Consider the following 25,040-nt stretch of genomic DNA (forward strand, 5'->3'; position numbering starts at 1 on the left):
GACGCAACCCACGGCGCGGGGGAAGATGGCGGCGCGGGGGAAGGGCTTGGGGTGGGCCACGCGGCCGCTCCTGCGGGTGGTCCAAACTTGGGACCTCGACGGGCGGCGCTGGGTCCGGGCGCTGCGGCGGAACCCCGTGAGGGTGGTGTTTCCATCGAGACAGGTGGTGGAACGGAAGCCCGGTCCTGGAAAGCAGCCCCAGAGGGCTGCGGCTGAGGCCAGTCCCTACGAGCCGCGACCAAAGCAGCCGCTTCAGGTGTCACCATCCCAGACGCCCTGCACCTGGGAAGAGTCGGGGCTTCGCTATGATAAGGCTTTCCCCGGGGACAGAAGGCTGAGGTGATGTGTTCCTGAGACTTGTCTTGTATTCCTGTTTCTCTTCCCACCTGTCAGCGGGAGCTTAACCTCTTTCCTCCTGTTGGAGGACTTCTCCCGGTACAACCCTCTGGTTTTTATTATGCATGGAGGGCAGAATAAATGTTTTCTTTGGAATTAGTTTATGTCTGTGAAGCTCTTTATATCTGTTAGAACTAGGTGTGTCTCCGGAACAAGGATGTTAATAATTACCCGTCTTTTTGTTTCCACCCACAGCAGTGTAATGACAATAGTTAAGTCCAGGCCATTTCGGGAAAAGCAAGGAAAGATCCTGCTGGAAGGTCGCAGGCTGATTGCAGATGCTCTCAAGGCTGGTGCTGTGCCCAAAGTTTTCTTCTTTAGCCGTCTGGAATACATAAAGGAGCTACCCATTGATAAGCTGAAAGGTGTCAGCCTCATTAAGGTGAAATTTGAGGATATCAAGGATTGGTCCGACCTAGTAACACCACAAGGAATAATGGGTCAGTGGCTATACTATGTGTCACTAGAAGTAGAGATCTAGGATTACTTATTCATGATTGTCTTAGGGCAACGAATTTTATTTGAACCAAATTCAAAATGTTTTCTTAAGACACCCAGAAAAATACAGTTCTCAAGTCTGTGCATCTTACAGTATTTTCAGTGGAAATTGTATTATGGCTCTTCATAGTCTCTAGGAATAACCACTGTTCTTTGAACATTATATTTTTTAGGTCACTTCTTCAACCCTTAATGTCCAACTAAAGTTTAAGAAAATGTTTCCTAAAATATTTAGCCCTCCATTTGCACAAGACTTCTGCCAGTGTGGTGATACCCCTCTGGCGTCGACCCCCTTATTCTAGAAGCATGTCTGAGCAGTAAGTTGCCCATTGAACAGGAAACCGTGTCTTTATTTGGTTGAATCTAACAAGATTCTAATAGACTGTGATGTCTGTTAGCACTTAGGTATTCTTTTCGAAATACGGAAAGACTAAATTCTTTATACCTTTTGACACTGGAATTAGATCTTAGATCTGAGAATTGAATGGCAGTAAGTGTAGAAGTTTCTCTTGGGTAGTAAGGGACAGTTAGGGCAGGGGGAGTTATCTTCAAGATTCAAATGTTTGAGCCAGGATCTCTCATACCAATTGTGCATGTGTTTCCTTGTGGTAAAGTTCAGTGATTAGTTGGGAGAGGATATTCTGGGGACCATCTCTTGTTCTGTAACCTAGCAAGTCAGGGATCTGTGACCCTGTGCTTAGAACTCTTCCCCTAGGGTGGGGATTTGGGACTGCTAGAGTCCTTCCCTTACTCTTAAGTATTTGTGCTCTCGTTAGCTACACCTCTTAATTCCCTACTTCATGCTACAGTGCAAGTATCACTCATTTTCACCACTTTGGGCATGTGTGCTAACAATAGCCAGCCCACCCAGGACTTCTGTAGCCCTCCTCGTTGTTGTGACTGCTTTCATCATTTCATGCCTCTGAAAAATACATATTATTTAGCTTATCTTTATGTTTTATTCAATATTGGAGGGGTGGGGTAAAGGGAGAAAGAGGTAAGGCCTCCTGTCAGACTTGCGGCATATCTTTAAAATCCAGTAATGTAAGTAGGGCCTGTAGTAGAGAGCTTTCATCACTACAGCTGATCAGGTAGAAGTTAAAGGAAAGGCCCCTGCCCCGCTGAATGGTCTTACAGCTATCTGTGGCCCCTCAGTGCAGGACCTTTTTACAGCACGCAGATGCCTAATACCATTCTAGTGCCTTCATTGATGGATTAGGTATAGGTATTTATGTGTTCTTGGTGTGAATAAATTGGCCTAGCCTGTGGCGAGGGCAGTTTAGAAGTACCTATTAACATTAGGGGTGCACGCACAGCATATATCGATTTCACTTGCTGGTGTTTTTCACAGGGAATGTTTGGACATGTGCATAGAGATACGGGGATGTTCATTGCAGGGTTTATAATAGGGAAAAATGGAAAATAAGCTAAACGTCAGTCAGTTGGGGAAGAGCTAAATAAACCTGGTATGTTCATGTTACAAAATAACGTGAAGCAGTTAAAATAAGATAGCTCCGAATGGATTAACGTGGGAAGTTCTCTAGACATCTCGTGTTAGAGAATTGCATAAGGTTACAGAATAACACATAAGGGTGTGACTCTTTTATGGAAAAGAAGATAGTACCTCTATATGGGTAGATGTATATATACGTAGGCGGACGGATGGAACAGGTTCTGAGGGGATACACCCTCAGATCGAAATCAGTTATGGGGGCTGGGTATCACTGGTAGAACTTTATGTATGAATTTTTTCAATCAGAATGCATTCCTCTATTACTTATGTAACTAAGAATATAGAAAGATGGGTAAATAAATGAAAAGCCAAATTATTCCCTGTGGTTACATCAGACAAGTGAACCGCCTGTTTTGTTTCCTCAGGGATTTTTGCCAAACCTGACCACGTTAAGATGACATACCCAGAGACTCAACTTCGCCATTTGCTGCCCTTATTGTTGATTTGTGACAATCTCCGTGACCCCGGGAACCTGGGGACGATTCTGAGATCTGCTGCTGGGGCCGGCTGCAGCAAAGTATTACTCACCAAAGGTCAGAGCACTGCTTCCTGGGTGGATCGGGTGGCCGTTTGTAAGTGAGCTGGCTCTGAGGGTGGACACACATGGATTTGAGTCTTGGATCTGCCCCTTATTAGCTGTATGTCCGTGAGCAATATTCTGAGTGTCGGTTTCCTCATCTGTAATGTGGGCATAACAGAACCTACCAGGTAAGGCTGTTTTGACGATTGTGATGGCGCATGTGAAGTACTCAGGGCTCTGCTTGGCACACATAAGTACTTCAGGAAATGTGGATTATCTTTTAAAATTATTTTGACACCTGCTAGGTTATTAGAGAACTTAAAATCAGTCGGGAAGAAACAGATGCCAGTTTTAACACTTCAAGTCCTTTGTGTAACGATCTTGAGTTCCCAAAATGTTGGGCATATGACACCTTTCTAACTCTTGACATTCTGAATCCTATAAAAGGAATGATGCCAACGGAGTGTGATTATGAAATTGGGATGCATTTGTCTGAGCCTCGGGATGGGTCAAACACCCCCACACAAGCTAGCCTCATGACATTTCTCTCCTGCCATCAGAAGTAGGATGAGTAGGGAGCGCCTGGGTGGCTCAGTCGGTTAGCATCTGCCTTTGGCTCAGGCCATGATCCCAGGGTCCTGGGATCCAGCCCTGTGTCAGGCTCCCTGCTCATCGGGGAGCCTGCGTCTTCCTCTCCCTCTGCCCCATCATGCTCTTTCACTCTCTCTCAAATAAATAAAATCTTAAAAAAAAGAAGAAGTAATGGGATGAGTAGGCTTGGTTCTAAAGAGACTTGCCTAACACCTGGGACATACCTAAAAAACTGCCTCTTACAACTTGTGGGGAGGGTGGGAGGGAGAGGATCATTCACTGTAAACTAGTAATGACACCCACTGCTGAGACTTGCCTCGGTTGCTCCTTTCAACCCTTCGCCCCCGTCCCACCTTGTTGGAATAGATGGAGTAGATAGACGCCAGCACAAGAGCTAGGTGCTGGGGTTCCATCATCAGGACCCCACTTAGCCACCCCATTGTTGAGCGCTCTGAGCCGGTGTGGTTTTGGAAGTGTACCTATATATTGCAGGCCGTGCGGTTTCCACGTTGATGGTGGTGGTGGGTGTAGAGGAGGTGGGGAAGGAGTAGGGAACACTTGTTGTCGTGCCCAGGATGGAGGGCATGAGGATGAGGGGGAAGTCTCCTTTTGTCCCTTACTCCCCACCAGGGAGAGGGGTCAGACTGGAGTCTCGGCCCCTCCTCTGTTCCTCCCTCGCCCCCAGCTCTGGGTCCCTGCCGTGATTGGGAAAGCCCACCGTTGGCACAGTGTGTGGGCAGTGTTCCGTTTTCCATTTCAAATCTGGTTTGCCTCCTTACTCTGTCCCTGAAGTTAGGTTAATTTTTGCAGTAACTTAGAATGCAGAGAGTTGTGCTAACGAGTTAGGGGAGGGTGGCAGGTAGGTGGTGACCTGGCCCTGCTGCCTCCCCCACCCGAGGTCCTGGGAAAGAGTGCGTGCGAGTGGCTGGGCTGAGCAGTTCCAAGAAGAGTTCTTTTAGCCTTCTTACTGTGCTGTGGGGGGGGGGGGGCGTGCATGTGTGCGTGTGTGTGAGAGAGAGAGGGCTGTTGCCTTGGCTCTCCCTGGATTACTGAAATCGCCCCATCTATGTCCCCCTCTCTAGCAGCTTCCCTGCTCCAGTGCAGATTCAACATTGAAGCTGAATGGACCTTTCCAAAGCATAAACCAGATTCTGTCACCACTTGACTTAAAATCCTTCGACCCCATTATGTTGTCTAATAGATAAAATACCAAACTTCCTCAGCTTGGCTACCCACCCTCCTTTAAATTGGTCCTTGCCTGCCTCCTGTCTCATCTCCCACCGCCCCGTCCATTATCGGCCAGATCACTGTCCTTACAGGGTTTGGGCTGTGGTGTTCTTCCCCACTCTGTAACTCCCCTGGCCTTTGACAGCTTCCTCCTGTCCTTCCAGATCCAGCTCAGGGTCATGTTCTGTGGGTGTTTCTCCTGGGAGCTCTGCTTTGTACAAGGGTTTTCTGTCACCCTGTTCATGCTGCTTTCACGTCAGTTACTGATATTGTAGTCATGTGTTCAGATGTTGTCCCAGCACCATCGCCTACTCTGCCACGAGCCCCTTGAGACTAGGGACTTTAATGCTCTTTGCATCTCCTGTAGTGTCTGGCCCAGGTGGATGGTTATGTTGAAGGGATGAAAAAAGTCTGTTTCAGCACTAGCAGGAATTCATCCTGCAGTCCCTTGGCTGGCTGGACGCTGCCGTAATTGGGGAGGCAGAGGTCCCAGCTCTCGAGAAGGCTACAGTAGGACATTTTTTGCTTTCTTTCCTGATCCAGAATTAATCTGATTTACTCCACAGCCCCCTTGTCTGGGAACGTTTATAATCCTAATTGGATCCTGTCTCTATTTTCTAGGCTGTGTGGATGCCTGGGAGCCCAAAGTGCTACGGGCAGCAATGGGTGCGCATTTTCAGGTGCCCATCATCAATAATCTGGACTGGGAAACCTTGCCCAACTACCTGCCAACCGACACGCGGGTCTACGTGGCTGATAACTGCGGCCTTTATGCCCAGGCCCAGACGTCTAGTAAAGCCAGTGACCACGGTTGGGTATGTGAGCGACGACTCTCGAAGTTGCACAACTATGAGGAAGAAGACGATGATCTAGAACCTGGAGCCAGTAAGGCCTGGCTCCCTGAACTTGAGGTCCAGAGTTATGACTTGGACTGGACAGAGGCACCAGCAGCTGTGGTGATAGGTGGGGAGACCCACGGCGTGAGCCTGGAGTCCCTGCAGTTGGCCGAGAGCACCGGGGGCAAGAGGCTGCTGATCCCTGTCGTGCCTGGTGTAGACAGCCTAAACTCGGCTATGGCTGCCAGCATCCTGCTTTTTGAAGGGAAAAGACAACTACGTGTGAGGGCAGAACACTCGAGCAGGGACAGGAGTTACCACTGAGACGGAACATGGAAGTCAGTGCTTGGTTTGAGGGGGTCCCAGCCCCTCCTGCATTGTTAGGAGATAGGCAGAGTTGGTAACTGTGGCTTCCCAGGCCATATCCAGGAGGCAAGAGGTGGGCAAGATGCTATTACGTGGTTATTGGAAAAATAAGAATTTCCATGAATCTGCTTATCCTCCAAAATAACAAGGGTGAGAATTCTTCCTGAGATCTCCCCCTGCTCCCTAACAAAACTTCCTCTTGAGAGAACGCAAAGATCAAGCATGACTCATGCCCCAAGTGGTGGCAGAGTGGGATTGCTTTGATAGGTTGGAGGGGAGAGGTTTTGGCAGGAACAGTCTCTTGGGTTGGCTGTGCTCTCCCAGGCGGACAGCCTGGAATCGCCGCACTGGTGCCCCGCTGTAGTCCGGGCCTGCCCGGGGCCTCACACAAATGCCTGATGCAAGTGGCCCACACGTTGTTCTCGACGCCCTCCATGCCCTGTCAGCTTTCAGAAGGTAGAGGAGCCCACAAAGGCTGTGGCCTGGCCCTCTAGCTTCGCAGAGCTGTGATGCCTGTCCCACCAGCGGGCTGAGTCCGGGAGGCAGCTCAGGGACCTGTACCACTGAAGTCTGTTGGCATTTGTTCTCAGCACCTTGGAAAAGTACTAAGAAAGCAGAGGTCACTAACAGGAGGTTCATGCCTTTCCAGCATGAAACCAGTCTCCTGCAGCTTTGTCCTGGATTATTGTTCCTGCTGATCCTCGTTACAAAATAAAGATCAATGAAAGAGCAACAAACCCTGTGCCTTGTTCCTGTTAAAACAGTGTAAAAGATGTATACCTGGGCACGTAATTCTGAGCCTATTTTACCACACTGGGTGAAAGAAAAGAAATTTACATCCCATTCACTTTCTCGTCAGTGACTTATATACCGTGTCCCAGAAGTTCTTTCTGTGTATTTGTGATGATAATTTAGCAGAGAGGAGGGCAAGCTTTCCTTTCTTTAAAATGACTACAGGGGAAGCAGGTGGTGGCGAAGTTCTTGTTTGTTGAGTGATAATGGAAAATTGTCTCTTGAATTCTTTTCCATTTTAAGGCCAACATTTCCTTTTTCACCACTTCCCCAGGAAATCAGAATAAAAAAATGAGTAGTACATGACCAGCAATGGGCTCAGGGAAGCTGGGGGATGGTTGGCCCAGGGGCGCCTCGCCTTCGTGTGGCGCGAGTGCTGGGGCTGGTTTCTGCCACGAGGTGGCAGCCGTGCTTCAAAACCACTCCCAGCCCCGAAGGGAGCGGTCGGGTTTTCCTGGACTCACTCAAGTTGGAAAGGAGTCCAGTCTCTCTCCACAGCGGGCGTTCTGCAGGCCACCCGTGTTCGGAGGGGCTGAGGGTGGAGACCCATCCAGCTTCTCATTCTCTCGGAATCTGAAGCCTAGATAGACGTCGGACCAAAAAACTAAGGAGGAATTGGACAGAGGGGAAGTGGCCCACCTTCTTCCCGTGAGTGGAACGTCTGGGAAAGCGCTGGGCAAATGCTGCTGTCCCCGGACGCCTGCAACTCCGCCTGGGGACCCTCACCCCGGTTTGGAGCTTTGGAGCAGGGAGAGCTGCAGAGTCCTTCCCGGCCCCCCGCCCCCAGCCCCAGCGGCCAGCTCGCCGGGAGAATCCTGTCGTTAAGGCCCAGAGGGTGCGCCAGACCTCCAGGGACGGGTCTCCACGTTTCACCTGGGACCTTCTACCCCTCGCCCCGTGGTTGATAGGAACACCTGATGTCCCCTTCCAAGCTGAGCTGCTTTTAGCTCCACTTTTGTCATCTTGCCCCACAAAGACCCCAGCAGCAGCACCTCACCCGGGGTCCTGTGACTAGTGCTGAAAGCCACCAGCTGGGCTGCAGGGCCAGGGTGCCCCCCCCACCCCCAAGGCCCAGCCCCTCAGCCCAGCCCCTCAGCCCACCCCTCACCGGGAGCAGATGTGGCTGGCTCACTTAAACAATTTTAGGAAACACGTATACATCTTTAAACTCCCAAGAACTTACGTTCTGTCTTCATCAGTGAACGCACAAAGCTAGAAGCCAAATGAACGGACGAGCTCTTCATGGGCTCTGCTGTGGGCGACTGAAAGTCTGAACTAGGTTGCCACGTTACATCGGTGCGGCTGAGATGGAGCCCACAAGCCGGGCCACGCTGGCTGGACTCGGGAAGCCGCGGCCAAGGCCAACACTCAGAGGCCAAGCGTGACCGAGTCTGAATGCGTTACAGATGGCATCGGTTCTCTTCCTACGTTTGTATTGTAGGGAAGCTACCGTCTTCAGCCGAAGCCGCCTATTTGGAGGGCCCTCCTCAGAGCTGTTGCTACTTCAGAACGCAAGAAAGGAACGAGGGTTGCGGGGCAGGGTGGACAGGGCCGCAGCAGGCTCTGGCCTCCCAGTTTCCCTCACCTCTGTGATGTGTGTGTTGGGGCGGGGGGTGCATGCTGACTGCAGACCAGCAGAGTGGTTCCTGATTGGTTGGGGACTTCCTTCCACATCCTGTGATGTCCAAAGGAGATTTCGTTTTGAGCCCTGGGTCCCAAGATCAGGCCTCCTACCGTATCCTAGTTCTAGCCCCTGTGGCTGACCGGCTTGTGTGAGGCACGAGCACCCAGGAATCCAGACTTGGGGCTGCCTGCCTCCTTTGGGCTGCACACTGGCCGACAGGCTTGGGGACAGGCTTCCATGAGTTGGTGGTACATTACTTAATAGAAATCCAACAGTCCTTCAGAACAAGCCCTGCCCAACTGCCAATAACACACTTCCTGGCTTGGGAAGGATTCCAAACCCCCAAGGGGCTGGGACACATGCCTTAAACAAAGCAGATTTTTTTCATGCTTTCATGTTTGAGGCATGCCTAGGACATCCTAATGTCGTATTTCCCCCACTAGAAGGAGAAATCCCAGCCATAAGTAGACACAATATAAAATTTGCCTACAAAGCGCCTCCTGATTCCCAGAAAATATTTCCCGTGCACCATTTACTAACACTGAATAATCAAAAATGACGCTAACAGGCAACAGCCATTTGTCAACAAAGAATTTTCCCTTGGGCGGCCGGCCTGGATGTAAGTCGTGGGGTCAGCAAAGAGGGATGCAGGTGAAGTGCTTACTTCTACACAGCTGCTCCAGGGAACTCGAAAGACCCCGAGCTCTGGGCCTCCGGGTCAGTCCTCTGTTCACATAGCACCACCCAAAGGAGCCACAGAGGGCCAGTGCGGAAGCTCCCCCACGGTCCACATGAGGCCACGTTCCAGTCCTTTGGGGCAAGCATGGGCCTCCCCAGCCCGGCCCGGGGAAATGACTTACGATTAGGATGTGCCTGCACCTGTGTGCCTGGAGGGGGCTGGGCCAGGTGCCCGCTCAGATCTCTCCCAGAGCTACAATCCAAGTGTACATGCGCACGCGCACGCGCACTCACACACACACGGTATTCTCCCTAAGCTGAGAGAGACACACACACACGGTGTTCTCCCTAAGCTGATACCTGATTGGGTCCCGCTGATCTGATCTTGGACCATGGTTCTGTCTCTAGATCACTACAGAACTCCATTTGCTACCCTGGAACAAGGCGGCAGGAGGAGAGAACAGCTTTTTTGTGTCTTTAATTAGGCAAGAGGCAAAAACAAAGTCTGGCTGAGAACTACCACTTGAAGCTTGGCTGATGCCAAAACAGTACTGGCTCCCTGCGCTTGGAGAAGTGAGAGCCACCGAATTTGGGGACACACTTCGAGATGATGGGTGGGTGGGGGGAGGCAGGCAGCCACCTCACTCCTGGAAAGGAAGCTTTGGTTGCACCTTGGCATTCAGCGCTGCCCACTGTACATACCAATTCCAGACACATACCCTTTTTTCTTAACCAGATCTTTATTGTTGGGGACAGGTAAAAAAAAAATCTCATCTCTGTTGTGAAAATGGGTAGAATCGGATCTGGAGGTCATTGTGGCGAGCACAAGATCTGGAACCCCAGGGTGGCATTTTTACAGCCCACCTTCCTGCCTCAACCTGCTGGGGCGCGGGTTTCCCTCGTTGCTGACGGAAGCCCTTGAAGAGATCACAGCCAGAGTTTTAACCTGCTTCCAATTAGTGACAAGAATTAAGGTATTTTGGAGCTGCTTAGTGGGAATTAGGAAGCCACCCACTCCGTCTGCATCAAGAACCTTTAGGATCTCTGGCATCACTGAAACAGGGTTTTGCTGGCACTGGTGAAGTGGTCCTCCCCCAGCGTTTCCCCTCAAAGCCGCCATATAAACCTAAAGCTTTTTTGTAGTAAACCTTCCCACTGATCCTAAGCTACACACTCACTCTCAGAGGGGAATTCTGGTGGTAGGGAGCCCGTTGCCCTTAGTGGCAAGTAGTTCAGTCAGCGCCGTAAGGCCAGAGGACAATCACAGATGACCTAATTTTTCTGCCACAGGGACTTACAGGGACCCCTCACTGGACTCTGTTCCTTCTGCACCAGAAGAGAAGTAGTTGCTGAGAGAGACCACTTTTTCTCCAAGGCTATCATGATACGGGACACAGGCAGAAATCCAAAGAAGCCCATCTTCCAAGTGAGGTGGAGCTCACCTTGTCCCCGCATCCACCGCACACCCAGAGGAGACACAGGCGGGGTTTCCAGAGAAGCCCCTAGCCCACGCTAGGGCTAGGGCTGAGGGTCTCCAGCTATTGCCTGTTCTTCACAGGGAGACCTGCGTGGGATTCCTCGTTTCTGCAACTGGCCTCCTTGGGCTTCAGAGCACTTGTTCCCCTGTGGGGAGGGAATGAGCGCCAGGGTCCACAAGGAGGCCTGTGACCAGAGAATCCACCCTCCGCCAGCACAAGTGGAACCAGGAGAGACAGCAGCCAGAGCTCCGGCAGGGATCTGCCTCTGGTGCTCTACGCCAAAGGAACTCCTCGGCTTCAGGCGACCAGTTCTCGATAATTCTGGAACACAGCTACTAAGGTATCCAAAGAAAGTCAAGAGGATCTTGTATGCTCCCCCCCAACCCCCTCCCCAGAGCCCAGCACTACAAGCAAAAAGATCTCTGTTAAGCACAGGAAAGGCCAAGTCGTTGATGATGTCCAGAGTTGCCTGCTTTATTTCTTACTAGGTGGTTGCATTTCAGGCTTGCGCCATCAAGTAACTGTCTAATTACCAACTAACTTTGTGCCTCTGAACTACTCGTCAACAATCCAATTCAGCAAGGAGCAGTGGCGTCAACAGCTGGGGGGGGCCGGGTTTTCCAAATCGGTGGTCTTGGCTGACAAGTGGAGCCAAGGGTAAGGCCTGTGACCGTATGAAAGACCCTAACGCCTGGTCGAGAGAGGCCCAAACCCTGTGAACCCCTAGGCAAAGCCCTCCACCCCAAGTGCCAAGGACACAACTGTTATTTTTCTTCTGTGAGAGCCAAGCTACTGTGGATCCTAGCCGAGTGGATCCAAGGCCTACTTTTAGTGGACAAGTCCTCTGCTCCCACTGCCACCCTATGACACAGCTCCTTGTGCAGGTTCTTAGGGAAAAGCTAGGCTTCTGGTAATTTCTTGTCTCTTTTTAGTTCTGCTTTGAAAAGAAAAGAGGGATGACGGGTAACCAAAGGCGGACACAGGCACCCGGGCAGAGCCGCAGTGGCCCCAGGCCCAGAGCTGGGCCGAGTCAGAGGTCTGCGCTCTCCTCTAAGGACACAGGGCTGGGTGCCTCTCGGGAAGCTGTCCAAGGGGGAAGAATTTATGAATAAAATTCCAAGACAGTAGAGGCTGTTCGTACGAGAAGGCAGAAACTTGGAGAAGGTAAGATCCAGGAAGAAAGACGTAAGGAAAACACGAGAAGCTCTTTCTTACCACGTGGTAGGAGCTCGGAGGAAGCAGTTACTACACGAATCGTTACCAGAGCTAGTCCTTTTCTCCCCAAGAAGGAGCACGAGCTTCCTTCGCGATCTTGCGATCCCCTGGCCCGAGAACGGGCTGCCAAGCCGGTGTTTTTCCCTCACACCGAGAGAGACGGACTCACTTAGGACCAAGGCCGTTCCCGTTAGCAGCTCCGAGCGGAGGCTTCGCGAGCCCGAGGCCCTTTCCCTGCTCCACCCGCACGTACGGACGTGCGTCACTGTGTCACTGCGCTGGCCTGGGCCCTGTCCCTTCATGCTCGCTAGGCGCAGGACCAGCAGGTACGTACTTCACCGAGAGCCCGTGACGGGGTGCGCGCTGGTCCCGAGCAGGGTCTCCAGACACGGCGGGTTCTTGTGCTGCGGAGAGGCTGTGCACCTTAGGGTGCTGGCTGAGGAGTTAATGCAGAAAACAAGGCACCACAGAGAGGTTGGACACTTGGGTTGTGTGATTCGGGACACGCTGGAAAAGTCCAAGGGTGGAGGGAAGGAAGGGGAGGAGGAAGAGGAGAAGACCAAGTTTTAAATAACGTCTCCTGAGGCTGGAGCCCCCTAGATGGGCTCTGGTTTGAGCTTTTCTGCTAGGAAGTCATTCACAAAGGCCTCCACAATGGCGGGGGTGATCTCCTCCACGTCCATCACGTACTTGGCCCGGGCTGACATGTCCAGAATGGTGAGCAAAGGGGCAGCCTCCGGCAGGTTGGTGTAATCGCGCAGGGAGTCAGTCATGTCATCCTGGAAGTCACCAGAGGGAGAGAACACGAGTAAGTCTTCCAGAAAGAGGGTAGAGAGATCCCCCCCCCGCCCTCCGATGGCATGGAAAGCCGCCACTCCAGTGCCCCGAAGAGTGGGTGGCCCTCCGGGAAAGACGGGCTCTCAGAACAGGGAGCAGTGGACTCGACCCTGCCTTGGAGAATTCTCTCTGCCTCTCCCCCAGACCACCAGACAAGTCCTCTTTCTTCATTAGCACAAAAGCAACTTCAGCGTGTCCTCTGCTGGCTAACAATGTGTTGTCCTTTAATGACTTCCTTTTGCCGTTACCTCTCAATTATTTGCAGACCCACTGTGGATGTCTGAGGCCAGTCTGGACTTCCAGCTCTGGAATGATGTGAACAGAAACGGCTCACTGTCCCCCCCCGCCCCCCCCCCCGAGGTTCAGGGGGGCAGGAGCTGCACAGTCAGTTCAGAAGACTTCCACAGGGGCCTGTACTGATCATACATTCCCACGGACTGTCCAGGTGAATTTCCCTTATTAAGGATAAAAGCAAACCCAGAAATCCAAAGACTAGTGCAAGAGTTTGTAAGGGAGCAACGATCTGAGATTACCTCTCAGGCTACCGCCCCCCATTTGGTAGAGAGCAGGAAACGGACTCCATACACCCACCCCGAGGCTAGGTCACTATAAAACACACGCAGCCTTCTGAACTGGATGAAGACCCAAGTGCCTCTGCACAGGAAGGGCTTGGGGCATTCCTGGCCTTAAATGCTGGTGAGCAGGAGGCACGAAATCTACCATTCACTGGTTTCTCAGACAAAAAAAAACACATTCCTTTCTCAAAGGGCAGATCTTTAGGCAGATGATTAGAAATGGCATGCACTTCCGGCAATGATGGGTGATTCAGCATCTCTGGCACTGTTGACCCCACCCAGGCCCTCCGTGTGGGTTAATAAACGATCTTCATGATAAAGCAGAGGGGAGGCACCTGGACGACGACGACTGTACATCGAATTCCCATTAGGAGGCCTGAGCCAAGCTGAGCACAGTGCTGGGTCCCTCCCCTCTCCCTCGGAGCAAACCACAGGGAGATGAATTTTAATGTCTACTAAGGCTTCAGATGGGATGACTTCTGCCTGTCTGAGCAGGAGGGCTCACGACAAACACCCTTAGCCCTGCGAGGAGTGGGAGAGGGCCAGAGTCCTGGCTCAGAGGTGCCCCGCCAGTGCTCGATGACCCAGCACCCCGTGCCCATCCCCTTCCATGCCACCTGGCTTCTGAGCATGAGGCCAGAGAATTGGACCAAGAGAGCTGCCGAGGTCAGGAGCCCAGGTGAAGTGCACAGGAAGGACAGGACAGCCAGGCGAGGAGCTGGACAGTGGATGACTCTGTCAGACCCTCCTCTGTCCTGGTGTAGGCATCCTGCCCCTGGGGCCTGGCCACCTGCCAGACCATGTGGACAGAGGAGTGAAAACACTACTTGTGGAGTCCCACTGACCTCACGTTCAGTCTTCTGCACCCCCTACTTAACGTGTGGCTTTGATAAGTCACTTCTGTGGGCCCAGGCCTTGTCCCCTGTGAAATGGATTCAAGAACGGCTCGCATGGGGCAGGTGCTAGCCAGCAGGTGAGCCAGCAAGGACTCACAGCCCGGCCGACCGACCAGAGCTGGGACCGGACCTGGGAGCTGTCTGGCTCTCTCCAAGCCTCGCTCTCCTCATCTGTGAAACAGAGTGACGCCATTCCCAGTCCGAGAGGTGAGGAGCAAATGGGAGGGTACCGGGCTCGCTCCGCTTGCTGCCTGGTGCATAGAAGACCTGCAAATGTGCCTTTTCAGCCACGTTCCTAATGCACTTACTGGAACTCCCCAGCCCCACCCCTGCCCCTAGCTGGGCCCCTTCTGTTCCATACCCATCTTTTCTCTCACAGCCATTTGAAAGGGGTTAGAGTTTAATATATTCAGAGCGGCTTCCATTTGTGCTTTGTGTGGAGCGGGCTTGTATAGCCCCAAGGCAGGGCCCTGTGAACCTGCTTTGTTCCCTCCACCCCACAGCAGAGAAGGGTGACTTCAGCTGCCTGCGAGGGGCCCAAGGGGCCTGGCAGGGCTTAGCAGGGGTGGCTATTGAAGAGGTGATGAATGGGTGGTCATTCAGGGTGTCTGGCCGCGCTGCCTCTCGGGGGAACCAAATAGCACAGCATGAAGTGAGTGCAGGGCTCTGACCAACTGGGGATGCTGATGGGTGGAAACAGGGCAGGGGGCTTCCAAAAGTGTGTCTGTCAATAACCAGCTTCTGGCCGGCGCCCGGGGGTGGAGGGGTGGCGGAGCATGCGTGGACGGGCTTCCTGGGGGTGGGGACTGAGCCAGAGTGGCGACAGCCATCTTGCAGGGATCCCCGCGTCAGCAGGACAGAGGCTCCTGCACCTGTGGGAGGCGGCCCCAGCTGAGCACCCGGCCTTCTCACCCTGTGGGAATTCCTCTGCACATGTCCATCCCAGCTGGAGGCCTTCAAGGGACAGGCCTGGGGTGAAAAGAGATTGGAACAGCGGCAGTGTCCAACCTCAGCACTCTCTCCGGGGCCGGCTGGGGACATGCAGGTCTGAGCTGTGGATGCCTGCCATGGGAAGAGCCCACTTTGCAGGCCAGGGCCGAGGGACTAGCCAAGCAGACGTTTTGTAAAGCGTCCAGGGCCTGGTCTGCACCCAGCCAGGAGGGAGGGAGTGCTGATGACCATCTCTGTGGCTGCCACTCTTCCTAGCAGCCTGGGGGGGGGGGCGGGTAGAGGTGCAAGAGGCAGCCCCTTCCCGGGAGGGCACCCTGCGGCTCTGAGTGGCAAACAAGGCAGGAATGTACAGCAGTGACCCGAAATGGTTTTCCGTGCGGAATGACACACCTTTTCATGCCACACGTGTCTGTGGGTTCTCCACCCCAGATCCCGGGGCTCCTTCAAACATCCCCTAGAGCCGCATCACTCCTGTCCCAAAAGTTGGCCCACTGAGCAGCCAGCGGGCCAGGTCCCAGTGGCACTCACCTCCCCCGCCACAAAGAACAGAAGTGGCGCCTCCTCCTCTTTGGCTTTGTACTTGGCAATGATCTTCTCGGCTATTGGCTGGATCAGCTGCTTGGCTGCCTCAGACTCCCCATCATCCTCAGAATCTGTAATGGGGAGAGAGAGACACAAGAGGCACTGGTTTGTGGAGCAGATGGAGTGGCGCCCCCTGAGGGAGCTGGGTCCTGGGCCTGAAACGCCCATCTGGGCAGCCCCTGAATGGAAACCAGATTTCCCCTGGGACACAGGCCTCGCCTCCGGGGTACGGGAGGGTTGTGTCCGCGGCGCGTGCACACCACCACACTGGGCTCCTCCCCGAGTGTCATTAATACCCCAGGTGCCACGATTCTTTCCACCGAATTCTGCACAAACTGGCCTTAGAAGCTGAGCTTCCTCGAAGCCAGGACCTGAGGCCCTTGTAGTTTTTCTCTCAATCACAGAGCCACAGAATGACCTCGCATCTGATTTCCTACTGAAAATGGCAGAAGGGGTGGTGGCGGGGGGTCAGGACTGCAGTCCCGTCAGCAGCTTTGTGGCAGTGGGGTGACACCGGGACCCCTGGAAAGCCAACTTCACAGCTGGCCGGACTCGCCTGGGAGGGGATGGACTGCTTGATGGGTGCCCCAGAGCCCCCTTTAGTCATTTCTTGCCTCCAGTGAAAGAGCACATGGGGGCAGTCACACCCCGGGGCCCTGGGCATCACTCCTGCAGGACCCTGTAACCCAGAACAAGAGCAACTGCCCAGGCGTCAAAGCGGGGAAGGGGAGGCAGGCAGCAGGATTTTCACCCAGCAATGCCCCACTGCCCCAGGGGCCCGCAGCATGCAGACGCGGCAGGACGTATTCCTGATCCACGTCTAACCCGCTCTGCAATGCTGGGAACTCGCTTTGCCTCTCTGGGACCTCTTTACCAACATCTACAGAGGGCCAGTGAGATGCAATTGTCCCCCAGTTCAGGACTGTTTCCCAGAGGCCCCGGGATGTGGGTGTGTGAGCCAGCGGCCAGCAGCAAAGCCCTGAGGACAAGGACTCCCCAAGGCCATCTTTCCCCAGGAGACCTCTGTTCTCTGAGCACAGGGACCGGCGTGCAAGTCCGTTTGTGTAAGAATTCCCATGAGTCTGCATATTGGCGCCCCTCGTGGAGGCCCCCACACCCGATTTCCAGAGCACCTCCCTCACCAACCCCATCAGTCTAAGTGGGTATGGTGGCATCTCAGCCATGGTCCTAGAACCCCAAACTATTTTGAGCTGGAGCTGAGTAACACGTCCCAAGGCAGAAGGTGAGGTGGCCCTTGGCCAGTAGTCGCTCCGTTTGCAAAAGGAACAGGGGTCATCCCACAGGGCTGCAGGGAGCCTGGAGTGGACGTTCTGGTGTCTTCCTGCCCCGCAGAGCAGTCACCCATTGAGCAGAGAGCGGGCCGACTGAGAGGGGCACCCGGCCACAGAGATGCTGCCCTGAGGCTGGGAGCGGGGGGCCCCTGCAGCTGCTGTGCTCGCTGCCCGCCTCCTTCCAACAATGGGTCTGGTCGTGGGGGCCGGACTCCCGCCTGACCTATTCTTCCCAGCTGGCAGTCCAGGAAGGCAAGCACAGCGGCAGCTCCCAGAACCCCTCCCGCAGGGGCAGAGCCATGAATAAATCATTGGGGTCAAAAGCAAGGCTGCTGGGAGAGACAAAGGCCCAGGCTTGGCATTGTTGGTGACAGAAAGAAGCTGCAGGGACGGACATCCCCCCCTACACACGTGAGGTCCGTGGCGTCCAGCCCACCCTGGGGCTCCTGCCGGGCTTCCTACCTACAAACAGGACGAGGCAGGGGCCCTCGTTGAGCTGCACGGCGTTGGAGTCGGAGAGCTCCAGCACGGGCTTGGGGTGCCACGGGAACTCCCTGCAGTCCTCATCGTTCAGCACCTCCACACGCCCCTGCCGCGTGATCACCTCCCCCTGGGGGTCCAGCACGATGAGGGTGGGGATGCCTGCAAGGGAGAGAGAGCTCGCTTGAGAGTCGGGAGGTGCTGGGCCAGATTCCAGGCTCAGCCACTGAACAGCCACAGGATTCCCTTGCCACTTCTGCAGGGAAGCCGGCAACTCACTTCCCCTCTCCAGGCCTCAGCGTCCGGCAATGTGAATGCACGACAGTTCCCTCCTTCTCCCACTTTGTAAAGATCAACGAGGTGGTGCATTTAAAGAACTTAGCACAGGGTCTTGGCACATAGACGCACTTAGTAAATCCTCATGAGATCTCAAAGAAGCAGAAGACACCCCTGCCACCTGCAGGGGACCTAAAACCTAACCGATGTGGTGTGAAAACACCCTCCCAAGCCAGCACAGATCAACCTTGGCAGTGGGCGTCCGCACACAGGCAGGCCACCCCGTCAATGGGAGCAAAGGGGCCAGAAGAGGGGAGGAGCCTGGGGCAGGGGCTGCACACAACGGGACAGCTGGCTGCCGGTGAGCCTGCGACCCCACCCCCATCTCCAGCCCTGCAGCCTGGGGAGGTTCTAGTACCCGCTCTGAGGGGGACAGTCCCTGGACGGAGCACGCTGACTTTAGAGTCCGGGGCTGGAGTAAGAAATGCGACACAGAACTCTGGGCAACCCACACACATCCCCAACCATAAAGCTCCAAGTGAAAAACCAGAGAAAACTCCATCCTGGGTTACAGTGGCATTTGGGATTTCTACCTCCTTGCTCTTTGTACCCCATTGCCCGCTGTCTCTCCCCCAGCCAGGGTCCCCCCTACCAACCACAACCCTTAGCCACGGCTCTGCCCTTTTGGAGACACTTGTCTCTCCGCTGGAGCAGCTCCCCTCCCCCAACCCCCTCTGCCCCGCCCCCAACCAGCCACCTCTCCTCTGGAGCTGACCAGAGCTTTAATTTTATATGGGCCAGTGAAAGCCACAGCAATTTAATATTTATAGATTCCAAAGTATTCAGTGATAATTTGCTCCACTGACATTTCACTTCTCTGTGGGGGGGCGGGGGAGGGGACAGGTGTCGAGGCACCAGGAAAATGGCTCTAGCGTTTTGTAACCTGGCGCGGCTGCTGGCGCAGCAGGCATGCAGTGGTGGGCCTGTTTTCAGAAGGACTTAAACAAGTCCATTATGTTCACACCTATTAGAAGGAAGTGGCTTGGCATGTCAGAGAACAGGACCAGAGAGAAACGGGCTCCGGAGAACTGTCATTCCCACTGCATCATGTACAGACACGTGCAGCCGGGGCTCCTGGGGGCTTTTAGGACATTCTCAGGGCCGGCCAGGCCTCCTGAATTGTGTGTCACACAGAGCACAAGAGACTTGGGGCGTTTCCAGCCTCATCCTTAGAGCTGCATGCCAGCCTCCAGAGTCTGCGCTCCCCATCCCCGAGTATGCAGCCGGGCGCCGCGACAGGCCAGCCGGCTGTGGGCCAGTGCCTCCCGTCGCCATGCCCCATCTCAAATTTGCTTTGGCGAAGTCCTTTCATCAGAGCTGCTGTTCTTCCGACACTGGGCAAGTCCAAGCGCGGGGTTAAAGCGGGGCCTGCCCACAGCTACGATTAGACAGAGCAGTTGGCCTGTTTGTAGCCCAGACGTGGGATGCTGAGTTGGTCTGTGGAGGAAGAGCAGGCCGAGGACAGAGAAGGGAAGAAAAGCAAAACCTGCAGGCAAAGAAACCCACTTGGTTTCTGATGTGGCGCCTCAGTTTCTCCAAGGGACTCCTTTCTGAGGGGGCTTCTCGCTTACCATGGCTGCAGCCTCTCTGAAGTCCTTGCTGGTGGGGACCGGCAGCACAGGGACATGGAGCACCCAGCTGGCTGCTGAGGGGGCCTCAGCTGATTCCACCAAGGAATAGCACCCCTGGGCCTTGGCTCTCCCCAGCCCTTCCCCGCAGCTGCACAAAAGCAAAGTCCCCACCCGTATCTGTGCTCTGAGTGCCAAAGCCCACGTCGAAGAGCCCAAGAGAACAGGTGTGCGTGCCTGTGGTGCAGGAACAGAAAGCAAGTGGGTGCAATAAGCCCAGTCAGGCAACAGTTCGGAGAAGCCCCTCTCGGGCACATGCCCTGGGCCAGGCCGCCTTGCCAGCACCCAGTCTTGGCTTGGCCTGGCCCTAGAACCCTAAGTGTGTGTGCTTTTGTCCAGGGATGAGCCGCAGGAAGAACAGGAGCGCCGTGTCTCCGCACATCTGCCTGGTGCTGGCACGGCCACGCTACTTCCTTACTCCCCATAACAGACGGCCTCGGATGGCCAAGTCACCCACCTAAGGTCATCGGGCTGCAAGTGGCCACGTGGAGACAGGAGCCCTGGTCTGCCTGTTGTTTTTCAACCCGGCCAGTGTGGATGGGGGCTCTCGCAGTGGGGCAAGTAGGCGAGGGAAGGCCACCCGCATTCACAGCTTTCTGCACTTCCTCCTCTTCCTCCTCAAGGCCACGCGGAGGGAGGCTGGGGCTGCCACCCCTCTTCCCTCTCCTCCCCGCAGCAAGCATTCCCGCTCCCCTCCCTTGAAGCAGGTTCCCCAAAGCAGAGCCTTCTAAGGAGAAAATAGGGCAAAGCCTCTAATGGGAAACTGAAAGGGAATGGAACATTTCTAATCGATGCCTTTGTACAAAATAACTTCCACACCGGCGAGGGGCTTCTCTGAAGGGAATGCAAAGGGAGCATCTCATCTCTGCCTGAGCTTGTCGGCTCCCAGCTGCGATGGCCGGGATGGCTGACGCAAAGTACAGGGAGAATTCTAAGGAAGACCCAGGCCTCCCCAACTTAACTTCTTGGAACCTCATTTCCACAGCTGTCACAGGGGGGTGGAGACAGTCTCCTTCTCTTACTGGGTGTTTGTACAAGTACAAAATGCTGAAAGCAGAGTATCTGGTGTTCAGTGAGTACTCCATCAACACTAGCTCTTCTTTTAAAGAGGTTCATTATTATTAGTTTTGGTCATCCCTGGGTTATTTGGCTCATGGGAAGGCAGAGGTATAGAAGACTGGTGCCTTGGTCTAGTGAGAGAAACAGCAACCTCCGTGCTGGCTGGAGGAAGTTAGCTAAGGAAACAGAATGCAGAGACAATGTCAATGCCGCGGCGAGCATTCCGGGAACTGTGTGACGTCTACCACGCGTGGGGTTGGCGTTCTTTCACTCGCACCATCCCAAGCTTAATGCTCGGGGGAAGAACATAACATGCCCCTGCTCCTCGAGGTAGCTTCTGCCTCAAGCCCCCTGTCCTGGGGAGCTGGGCTGGACCACAAGCAGTGCCTAAGAGTCCCCTTCACAGTCTCCCTTGAAACCTGCAGAAGAAAGGGCAAGGCCGAAAAGCCTGCTCCCAATGGTTTCCTCCTGGGAGGAGCCTATCTGTGAATCTTTAAAACAGTCTCAAAGCCATGTGTCCTAAGCCTGTCCTACAGGTAGTGGGGGCGCTTTTCTGCTGCCGGGGAGGAGGTTTCGAAGGAGGTGGCAGTGGTGGGGCCTGCGGCCGGGAAGCGCCGTCATACAGCACTCTGGGCCACCGGACAGCAGCTGGGCAGGGCTGTCACCCCGAGGGCTTTCTTTCTCTGCTTCTAGATGGCCACAGGATCTGAGGGGGCTGGCAGTCGTTACGCAAAGACTGCTGGGAGCTGGAAGAGAAATGGAGGAAAAGCAGCCCCTCAGCAGGAAGAGCAGGGGAGGGTGCACGGCAGGGCAACATGCGTGATCCCAGTGTGGGGACTGGAGCAAGGTGGAAACGGTTTGTAATATATCGTTAGGTAGGAAGTAGAGAACATCCAGCGCTGTGTGTACAATTACAGCTCTGGGTAAGTATGTATGCATGTGGACAGAGACCAAAAGGGACTCAAAACAGGAAAAACAACTGTGGAGTAAGGCAGGAATGTGGGTGAGAGAGACTTTTCTTAAGCAGTGTTACGATAAATGTGTACTAGCTTAACCAAGTGGAGGGCAGTCGGGCGGGGACGCATACACAGCCACGCCTTGGCCACACCGCTTGCCACTTTCCCTTTGCACTCCCTGCTGGCTCCCCCAAACCAGCCCTTGCCTGGAGAGCTCAGGGAGGGAGAGGGCAGCTGGTCTGGGTGGCAAAACTCGGGAGAATTGCAAGGCAAGGTGCAGGGATGGCTCTGGCCTACTTGAACTTGGCCCACAAGCCCGTAAGCTGCTTGGACATGTGTCTGCGTCGGGAGGTACAAAGACATTTATGGCACTGTTCTTGTGATACAGAGAAACCAGACACAACCGAGTGTCCATCGACAGGGTAATAGCTACGTAAACTGTGGTCCAGTCGTGCAGTGAAACCCTTTTCGGCGCTGAAGAGAAATGAACCAGAGATCAGTATCAACAAGGAGAAATCTTGAACGTACAATGTTTAGTGAGAAAAGCAAGTTATAGAATGATATTACAGCATGTCAGCACTTAAGTATGCTTCTAAAAAACACACCTGGCACGACTATATATTATTCATGGATTCATACATATGCAGCAAAAATAAGAAAACCAATTATGAAGATACACATGAAACGGATGGTAGCATCTCCCCCGGGGCAAGGAGCAAAGCGCTACGGATGGGAAGCTCACCTTTGTCTGTGCTCACGCTCCCATCTGTTTAGATTTTAAAGACCTGAAGCGAAACGGTCACTTCTAGGTGGTGGCCACAAGGGTGCTTGTTCTTATTCTTTGTCCTTTCTTATTTTTTCTTTTTTATGTTCTCTCAATTAAACGAGACACCCCGAATGGGACACTGAGACAGTGCCCAGCCTGCCCTCCCTAGGCCCACGGGGCCAGCCCTTCAAACACTGAGATCAGTCTAGGAAACACACCGTCACTGGCCCCTCACCCTCCACAGATGGAAAAACACGATCTCCAGATGCTTTGTTTCTGTAGAAAATCAATAGGTTCTGCCTCAAATTCATTTTCTGACGGGGGCGGGAAAGAGAGTCAAGTTTGGGAAAGACAGAGGAGGATGGCCGGAATCGGAAGAGGAAGGAGGGAAAGGGAAGAGGAGAAGGAGAAAAATAAGGAGCAGGGAAAGAGGGCAACAGAGAAGCCGGAGAAGGAGATCCTGCAGCCCAGGGCCCTCATGCTGCCGCCCCCCGGGCAGCCAGGCTGGAAGCACCATCCTGCTCCAGGGCTGTTCTCGTGGAGGTGGGGTCTGTGCATCTGTCCCTCTGTCCACTCTGTCCCCTACACAGCCCTTAGGCTGTCTGCCCTCCCCAAAGGTCGGGGTCAGCAGAGGGGAGGGGATGAACAAAACGCTAGGGTCCCCAACCCAGGAGAGAAGGGGTGCTAAGCCTCCCTGCAAAGAATACGGTGTTCTGTGATAGCCAGGATTAGACAATTGCTAATGGGATTTGCCTTTTGCCAAGTGTGTCTAAACCCTTTTCTTAGAAAGGCATTTTTAAACAGCTTATAGGGCTGCAAACTCCCCAGTCTGCATAAAGCTATGGGAGTAGGGAGGCCGGGGGCTCAGAGTAAAAGGGCCGCTCCTGTGGGACAAAGAAAGGCCAGGGCCTCGGTGAGCCCAGGTGGCCCGGTGAAGCTGCTGGATGGGCACCTCAAAACAAGGCATCTTATGCAAGGCGTCCTTCAGGATGCTGGGTGGTGCTCGGAATCCGGCGATGCTCTGGGTCCAGCTTCCAGGATGCTCAGGAGGATCCCGGGTCCTTTCCGCATTACCCATTTTCATCAGAGTTTGTCGGGATAACACAGGGAAGCTCTATCCTCAGGTGCCTCAGTACACAAAGTGACCATGAGGTCAGGTTACTTGCTCGCTGTAAGGCATGGGCCAGGTGGAGGTGGCTCAGCTCGGGTGTGGGCAGGGGAAGGTACCTGGTGTGGCTGTGAAAGCACCTTCATCAGAAGCCTTCAGGAGGAATCGCGGAGCCCGGGGCACACAGAGAGCCAACCAGGGAGCGTGAGCTCTCCCAGACACAGTCCGGCAGGATATGCTGAAGACTGGATCCTCAAAACAGCAAGAACCCTCTACTGACCCTGCATACGTGTGGAGCGTGTATACACGGGGATATTGTAATATAATAAGAAATACACAACTGGTCTTCATCCCTAGTTCCTGGCTTCAAGCTCCCAAAACCCTTGTAATTTCCTGAGAGGAAGGGGTGAGAGGTACCTCCTGTTATAATATTTGATCTTTCAACATTTGATCTCAGATCCTGACACAAGAGCTTCTAAGACCCTTGGAATCTGGGAGTGATAAGTGTCTTTGTATGTTAGTGAGATGACCGGTGGCTGGGGGCCCCTAAATAGCTTCAGAAGGTGGGGGCTGGTGGCCAGAAAGGCCTGATTAGAAGGTTGGAACTTCCAGCTGGCCCCCCTGACCTCTGCCCTCTGGAGAAGGGAGAGAAGGACTGGAGGTTGAACTAATCACTATGGCCAGTGATTTAATCAATTCTATCTTTATAATGGAATCTCCAGAAAGATCCCTAACTGGTGGGGGCAGAGAGCCTCAGGGTGGTGAACACGTGGAGATGGTGGGAGGGTGGTGTGCCCAGAGGACATGGGGACTCTGTGCCCCTTCCCACACACCTCGGCATCAGCTCCATCTGGCTCTTTCTGGCTTGTAGCCTTTACGATAAACTGATAATAGTAAATAAACTGCTTTTCTGAGTTCTGTGGGCCATTCCAGCAAAGTACTGAACCCAAGGAGGGGGTCATGGGAACCCCTGATTTATGGCCAGTTGGTCAGAAGCATGGGAGGCCTGGACTTATGATTAATGTCTAAAGTGTGGGGGTTCTGGTGGGACTGAGTGCTAGATCTGTGGGATCCAACACTCACTCCATGTAGATGGTGTCAGAATTCAGTTGACTTGTAGGACACCCAGGTGGTGTCAGAGAACCCAGGAGGTGAGTGTCGGGGGGAGAAACCCTCACACACATTTGGTGTCAGAAGTGTTGTGAGTAGGGGCACCTGGCTGGGTCGGCTGGTGGAGGGTGCAACTCTTTTTATTTTAATATAGATTTTTAAAAATTTTATTTATTAGAGGGAGCGAGAGAGTGAACGAGCAGGGGGAGTGACAGAGGGAGAGGGAGAGACTCCCAAGCAGACTCTGCGCCGAGCACAGAGCCCAATGCAGGGCTCAATCTCACTACCTGAGCCAAAATCAAGAGTTAACTAACTGAGCCACCCAGGTGCTCTGTGTGCAACTCTTGATCTCAGGGTTGTAAGTTTGAGTCCCACATTAGGTGGAGATTACTTACAAATAAAATCTTAAAAAAAAAAAAAAAAGTGCTGTGAATAAAAAAGAGCCCAGAATATCCAGACATACATATAAACACATCTGCTGAATGACTTTGGAAGTTGTAACCACAGAGTCACACAAAACTCAGAAATACTCTGAATTCAATCAAAAATAATTTTCAGAGTTCCATGATGCTATGATGAGTGTAGAAGAATAGACAGTTCCATCAAGGTCAAAGGTATCAGAGCTGGACTTTACATATCCTCAGATGCAAACAAAAGCAAAATCCAACCAAGGGACGGTACAGCCCGGCAAGGAGCGACCCGCTTCCAAGACTCGAGAGAAGCATTCAGA

At 53.6% G+C, this 25,040-nt stretch overlaps 2 protein-coding genes across 3 annotated transcripts in view; one reads left to right on the forward strand and one right to left on the reverse strand.

The window, feature by feature from the left end:
• Positions 1-21: 21 nt before the first annotated feature.
• On the forward strand, positions 22-6,680 carry MRM3 (mitochondrial rRNA methyltransferase 3). Of its 2 annotated transcripts, XM_035027625.1 has the most exons (4): positions 22-339; positions 592-836; positions 2,773-2,940; positions 5,367-6,680. In XM_035027625.1, exons 1-4 carry the CDS (start codon positions 26-28, stop codon positions 5,903-5,905), a joined length of 1,266 nt encoding a protein of 421 aa, XP_034883516.1. In that variant the 5' UTR covers positions 22-25; the 3' UTR covers positions 5,906-6,680. The 2 variants fall into 2 exon arrangements, with proteins under 2 accessions (XP_034883516.1, XP_034883517.1); XM_035027626.1 differs by lacking the exon at positions 22-339 and having other exon boundaries at positions 358-778.
• Positions 6,681-9,800: 3,120 nt separating this feature from the next.
• Positions 9,801-25,040, reverse strand: part of NXN (nucleoredoxin) — a 155,004-nt gene continuing 139,764 nt past the window's right edge. Inside the window, exons 6-8 of the mRNA XM_035027631.1 lie at positions 17,330-17,509; positions 15,522-15,646; positions 9,801-12,513 (exon numbers count right to left, since the gene is read on the reverse strand). Coding sequence (XP_034883522.1) covers positions 12,331-12,513; positions 15,522-15,646; positions 17,330-17,509 — 488 coding nt within the window. The 3' untranslated portion in view covers positions 9,801-12,330. The remainder of the gene's footprint in view (positions 12,514-15,521; positions 15,647-17,329; positions 17,510-25,040) is intronic.

Source organism: Mirounga leonina, unplaced genomic scaffold (assembly GCF_011800145.1).
Source record: "Mirounga leonina isolate KUSES-001 unplaced genomic scaffold, KU_Mleo_1.0 Mir_200, whole genome shotgun sequence".
Taxonomy (NCBI): Eukaryota; Metazoa; Chordata; class Mammalia; order Carnivora; family Phocidae; genus Mirounga; species Mirounga leonina.